We start from the raw sequence: 6,865 nt of genomic DNA on the forward strand, positions 1-6,865 counted from the left end.
AACTCTTGTTCTCCAAACAGCTTATGAGACAAAGGGTGAGAGGGGCAGCTCAGAGATTAAATGACGTAGCCCTAACACAGTAAGTCTGCAGTAGAACTGGAAACAGAAGCTGGAGTCTTCTAGGTCTAGACTCTGTCCACTTGACCACAGTGTCTCCCATCTTTGGTTTGTCCTATCTTATCCCTCCAAACAGAGACCTTTAGAAGAAGCTGACTGAATCCCAAGTGCTACCTGTGCTCTGTTATTTCAGCTTCTTCCTACTTCAAGACTAACTATCTTTTACACAGATTTCCTTCTTTTTCCAAACATATTGTTGATTAACTTGGCCATTGACTTTGATCCACTTGGTCGTCTCTTTTCCTTCACTTTGAAACTTGAGGTGACGTTTCTCAGGACTTTCATGAACATTGCCACAACTTCCTGATAATGTTCTGCTGCAGACAGTTCACAGAATTGGCACTTGTTATCCATTGCCAGCTTTTGTCCTTCATCCCAGCCGACTTCCCTCATGTGGCATAAATCTTGTTTGTTACCAACCAGAAACACTGCTGACTCTACCATTCTGAAATTAAAAAGGTTGATTAGAGAAAAGATATATTAATCATACATAATACATTCTCCAGTGCTCTCTCTCAAATGCCATTTCAATACCATATATGTATTAGTGTTACTGTGTCTGCAAGCTGTACTTCAGGATAACAGGCATGGTAACTGAGTGGGGAAGTAAGCAAGCAGCACAGTGACCATGCCAGCTTTTTACCCTTGTGAATCACAGCAGATGGACTTGTGGCAGTTATTGAAATGGTAGTGCTGTAAGAAATAAGAGTGAAAATCCTCAGGTACTCTGCTTTGGACACAGTGAAATAGTTTGTAATTTGCAACAGAGTTTGCCTTCAAGTATTTTATTGTTGGTATTGTGTTAGGCTGCTAGGACCCAACTGGATTTTAATTGCTACTAGGATGCCTGCAGCTCACAGAAATGTTGGCGGCTTTTTTCATATGTTGATTGAGGGAAACGAAACTAACTAACGTCACTTACTTTTTACAGGCTCCTAGGTGAGACTCGCGGATGCGGTACAGCAGCGCTTTGGCAAAGGCAAACGACGCTCTGTCACTGATGTCGTAAACAATGATAAAGCCATCAGCCCAGTGGAGCTCGTCTGTGAGGGAGAGCTTCCCCCGCTGCGCTTGAAAGAAGAGCAGATTCACCATGCAAAAGGGCAGCTACTGTTGTCACTTCAGAGCATTCGCTTTGTCGCTGCGGCTGTGAGAATGCTGCATCTTTCATCGCAAAAGATACTAACAGGTCTGGGTGCTAGCACTGAATTCAGGTGAGTCCTGCTCCCAAGGCCTGATGAATAACTGTTGCTACAGATGGCACTTCAGATCATTGACAAACTCATTATAAAACACCTCTACTTTGTTTAGTGGTAAAATTGTATCAACTCTACAGCCATTGCTTTCAGCAGAGTTATGCTGAATATTCTGCAGTGTTACAGGAGAAGGAAATGTTGGCCATCAGTATTTGTTGGATTTATAGCTATGGCTTGGTTTTGCATACCCCTAGTATTCTGATCATAGTAAGCTTAACGAATTTGTTAAAAGTTCTTTGTTCCCTCTCATTTCTTCTGAGCTTTCTTTGTGTTTTTCCAAGTCTGCAAATAATTTTCTCATGGGATAAGTTTCCACAGGGATGGAAGATCTCCTTTCAAGCTGCAGTTGACTTTAACACAACAGGTAACAAAAGTTACTCAAGTGATAATGAGGGTTATAGCAGTCTTTGGGATCCTCCACCCTAAGAAAGTATTATAGTTTCTAGAAAGCAACTGCTACAAACTGCCCTCTTAAGCTAAGGAAATGGCATTTCAACGCTATTTCAAATTACTTTGTCCCCGTACTTTAGCACCAGCTAGCAAGACCATATGACCTAAGATAGGTGTAAAATACTAGCAGTTGCCCAACAAACTAGAATTTTTTAGCTCCTTGTCTTTTGCATTGGCATGAGGGTAAAAATTTTCCTGATTTTAGATTTGCTTAAACAGCTTGCTTTGCTGGACAGCAATCTGGGAACTGTGTAAGTTGTTCCCTCATGAGTTTATCTTAATCTTTTGCTCTTTGCAATGTATAACCTCCCCCATCCTGTTCCACCCCTCCCCCAGGTTGCCTAAATTAGCTCTGCATCAGGACAGCACCATGAACACAGCTGTACTACAAAGGATGTAACTTAACATGAGAAGTGGGAAGCAAATACTAGCAAGGCAAGGAGGTGCATGAGAAGAAATGATGAAACACAAGTTTCCAGAACTGTCTGAAGACTTCAGTGACTTTTAATAAAGTTTTTGAATTTTGTGGTGACTGTGCAACAGGTTTAGAGACAGGAAGGAAGAGATGTGTGGCAGCTGCTTCCCAGACAGATGAGGGGAGATGGATCTTTGCAGAGATCCCTGAAGCTTCCCACTGGTAGCAGCAAGATTTCAGGAAGTAGAGACAAAAATGGAGAATTTTCCTTCCCCAGCTTGGCATCCTCTTGGGACTTGCTCTTCTTCCCTAACTCTCATGGGATACAGTACCTCCATATCCCATCCATCTCCTTCCAGTATCACCAGTCCCATCTCACAAAAGTCAATACCACCACCTCCCATCCTACTCACTACCTATTCCTCTGCAGGAGCTAAGGAAAAGTCAGGAACAGAGTAGCAGAAGGTAGCAAACAGCCAAAGTTAGCCCTTACTCCTAAGGAAGAACTGGTACAAGAAGGGAGTCAGAAAGAGGAGCTGCCCTCCATCACACCTGATCTCCTGTCTGAAAAGGAAAGAGGGTTCCCAGGATGTAGCTACCAATTTTTCTGACCATCATGTAGTCTGCTTTGCCTTAGCTAGCTGCCACTACCAGTGTTTAAAACATTTTATTAAGAGGCCATTCACATGCCCCAGGACTTAATATGCCAAAGTGGAAGCTATARGTAAGCTTAGGAAAGAGGTCTGAGACAGGTGGGAGCAAGTCCATAGATTAGTAGTTTCTGACAGATGGTGTGGCAAAGGAGGACTCCATGGAATATTGTAACATGGCATAATGGCTGTTTCAGAGTCTGTATTGCCCTGTGACAAATAATGCTGGGAATCACAAGCCAGGATGCTTATCTAGATCGCCAACCCAGGAAAATGGAGCACACAAGTTGGATGCTGCAAGGAACTGCAAAGCCATTTCCCTTTCCTTCCCAAATGAAGGGTGCTGTTGCTTGCGCCAAAGGACAGGGCTGGTTTTTTTTGTTGTTGTTGTTTTTTGTGCTCACTAAGTTGAGCTTTCAGTCCTTGAATTCAAGTCTGAGTAAGACTTAGATTTGTTCAGCTTTAGCACTCATTGTCCTGGTTGGCAAGAGGCAAGATTAGCTCACAAGGATCCCTTCTGGACAGGTGATGCAATTAACTAGCCAGACCTATCTAGATCTGCATGTTATTACAGAGTACCAAAATCTTTCTACTCCTGTGATGGCAAGAAAGAAATGAAAACTTTATTTCAAGGTGTTTTACTGTGGTTAACATTCAGCTCAACATGCAGAAGTCTGCATTATGGGTTGCCTTTGATCTGTTCTGTGAATGGAAGTCTTGCTTCCAGGCCTATCTACTTTGACCATTTCTACAAGTATTTAACATACCACTTGCTTTATAAACTGAATTTCAATCATTTAGGAGATTTGATAAAACTGAACTGCATAATTTTATATAGAAATATATAACTATATCTAAAGCTATATCTGTATAAAACTTATCTGTATATTTAATGGTGTAACATGGGAGCAGAAGTTATTCTTGTTAGTAGTATTCCAAAAATGCAAAAGCATTTACACAAAAGTTGTTGTACTTCCATGAAGTGGAAAAATATTTAGTGTTCTAAGCCACAGCAACTAGGAAATTTCAGTCATTCCAGATAAAAATAGCAAATACAAATTCCAAGTACAGACAGCAAGCTTGGATTTCCCCCCACCCTTTCTACTATTGCATAGGTAGAATGAGGAACAGCTTTTATTTGGTCCCTAAAATTCTTACCTGTGAACAAGGGTCATAAATTTCCAAGTGAATCTGYCTCCCATCCAGGCACAAGTGTTTAGTGTAGATGCATTCTAGAAGATACATCACATTGAAAGAAAACCAGCATTAGAGAGACTGGGGGTGGTGGTGAAGAGAGAACACTGAAAGTGAGATTTGCTATGTAATACTGAGGAACTATTTAGTTCCTCCAGTTTGGCATGATTCCTTTATTTATTTTTTTTTTAAGCTGGAAACAAACCCATTCATTTTGTAGCACCTGAGCTGCCCAATCCCTTCATCATATGGCTGGCCAAGTACTATTTCACTGTTGTGTTCCCATGGAAGTGCTGGTGTGAAAAATGCTGTTAGACCCTAATTTTCATCTTCCAAAAATGTAGGCAAAGGGGATGCAAAATGGTCATAATCAGCTAACTGCAGGTGACACGACTGACCTTGCTACCAAGGTTCATGATTATGGAAGTAATGAGCTAGCCTATGTGTAAGTGCTGACTCTGCACAAAAGTCACTGTTTGGTAGTAAATATTGGTATACTTGTACTAATGTTTATTTACCATGAGATTTAGTGCTTTAATCAGAATTCTCATCCTAAGCAGCATTAAGGCCAGTAATATTTACAGAATCATGCCCTTAGACTAGATCCTAAGATATTTCTGTAATGTGAACTCTCAGATTTAAGACTCTCCTCCAGCACTAGCAACCCTGGGAGCTCTGCTGCAGGCCGACCACCGCTATTTTAGAACAAACTGCTGTTTGAGGAAGTGTAATCAGCTTGCATTCATGGTGCTAGTAGCCAACAGGCTGTCTACAGTACAATTCCTCGGTTACTGAACTCCCAAGGACAGAAGTTAGTATTGGCACTACTGAACATACACTTCCAGAGATGGTAACCCTTATCTATGCCCCAAATAAACATGAAAAGTTTGAAGTGTAAGTGTCTTCTGTTCAGCACCATGCTCGTCTGAAGCATACTTCATGCATGTCTTAGGCAATTGTCAGTCCCAAATATCCCAGGGTGTCAAATCTGCAGCCACCGGTGGTTTTCATTATTAAACAAATTATTTTTAGTTAATACTTTTGACTGCATTAACAGTGTTCTGGGATGTTCTGTAGTTTATGACCCATATTTCCTTTCTCAAAATTCCCTTTCTCTAAACTTATCTTCCAACAAACATCTATTTACAAAGGAAAATGGTTTTGGTTTTTTTTGGATTATACTTGTCTCCTTGAAATATTGGAGTCTCAGGACAAGGAAGCCTGTTTTTAATTGTAGGTGGTTTAGGATGCATTCAGAGCATGGAGAACAGTATGCAACTTCCATTTATAAGATTAGATTTAGATTATAAACCATCTGGGACACAAACTGTCCAGTCTGTTTTTGCACAGTAACAACATTGGTAAACAACTTATGCAACTCTGCTTTTAAAGTAAGTTCAGTTGGATGTATAACTGAAATTTAACTTAGTGCTGCTATTTGTGAAACATGGAAAGCTACTGATTTTTGTAAAAAAAATGCTTTTGATAAAAAATCTCTCACTTTAGTAGAGAAGAGGTAGGTAGCAATCTTCTCTGTTTATTAAGTTTTGGGACTTCTCATGACACATCAACTAGAATGGCACACCTCCAAAATTGTCTGCATACCAGTTAGATAGTACCTATATTGCTTCTGTGCAAGGTGTGAAGGCTCAAATCCTGTTTTGCCGTTTTCCAGGATCTTCAAAGTGTCTTAAGGATCAGTGTATTTATTCTGATATGAATGAGAAATTCTGTCCCCAGCATGGCAAGACTTTCCACAGAGCTTTCAAATCAGCACATTCCCGCAAGAGCAGGGGCTTTGAGTAACCAGGAGTGCCTGATAAACAGTTTCACTTCTCCTGCAGGACTGGTAAGGAGATATTCAATAGAACAAGTCTTCTTTTAATCTATTTCTTTACTCTCATCTTTATCTTCTCTCCAAGTGAACTTACCATAAGCTACCCAAGCCTCGTGCACACGACTCAGTTATCTCCAAGTCTCTTCACAGTCCCCCTGATGAGCACTTCACCTACCTAGTGCACTACCCAAGTTTCGAATGATCACACCACCGATATTTAGCTTACCTTTTCTAGGCTTCACAGCTCGTATTTCCTCAGGAACTCTCAGTGATAAATAAACCAAAACTTAATCTCGGTAAAGCTTCTGTGAAAGTGGGTTTTTTCCCTCGGAAAGAAGCACACTTTTCAACTTGGACCGAAAGCAGCCCACCCTCCGTTACCCGCACGGCAGAGCCCCGCGGGAGGGGGGGAGCCTGCCCGCCCCGGCGCCCCCCGCCCAGCCCCGCGGCGCCCCGCTCACCGGCGTTGGACGCGTACTCCCCGATGAAGCGCCTGGTCAGGAACCGCACCGTGAGCGCTGCGGGGGAAGCGAACGCCGCCGTTAGCGCCGGCACCAGCCGCCCGCGGCGGCGCCGCTCCGCCGCCCCACCGAGCGCGAGGGGAAGTTTGGCCGCGGCGCGGCCCTTACCCGACTTGCCGGCTCCGCCGCCGCCCAGCACGGCCAGCTTCACCTCGGCCATGGCGCTCCCGGCGACCGCGCCGCCCTTCGCTTTATAGCCCCCGCGCCGGGAGGGGCGCCGGCGCCGGCAGCGAGGCGAGGCGAGGCGAGGCGACAGCCCGTTTGGTCTCCGGCCACGACTGCACAGTAGCAGCAGTGTCGTTAGAAAAGTAACCTCGCCGTAGCTGGCCAGGCGGTTGCACCCAGAGCGCGAGAGGAGGAGGAGGACGGGGACGGGGACGGGGACGGGGACGGGGACGGGGACGGGTCGGCGGCTGTTTCCTTCT

General features: G+C 43.7%; 1 protein-coding gene across 2 annotated transcripts; it reads right to left on the minus strand.

The window, feature by feature from the left end:
* Nucleotides 1–279: 279 nt before the first annotated feature.
* On the minus strand, nt 280–6,600 carry RERGL (RERG like). 2 transcript variants are annotated; one of them, XM_026066933.1, is made up of 6 exons: nt 6,549–6,600; nt 6,381–6,437; nt 4,047–4,120; nt 2,553; nt 1,040–1,187; nt 280–562 (listed from the first exon to the last, which is right to left on the minus strand). In XM_026066933.1, exons 1-6 carry the CDS (start codon nt 6,598–6,600, stop codon nt 280–282), a joined length of 615 nt encoding a protein of 204 aa, XP_025922718.1. The 2 variants fall into 2 exon arrangements, with proteins under 2 accessions (XP_025922718.1, XP_025922716.1); XM_026066931.1 differs by lacking the exon at nt 2,553 and having other exon boundaries at nt 1,040–1,182.
* Nucleotides 6,601–6,865: the final 265 nt, after the last annotated feature.

The sequence above is a fragment of the Apteryx rowi genome, unplaced genomic scaffold (genome assembly GCF_003343035.1).
Source record: "Apteryx rowi isolate R43461 unplaced genomic scaffold, aptRow1 scaffold_25, whole genome shotgun sequence".
Lineage (NCBI taxonomy): Eukaryota > Metazoa > Chordata > Aves > Apterygiformes > Apterygidae > Apteryx > Apteryx rowi.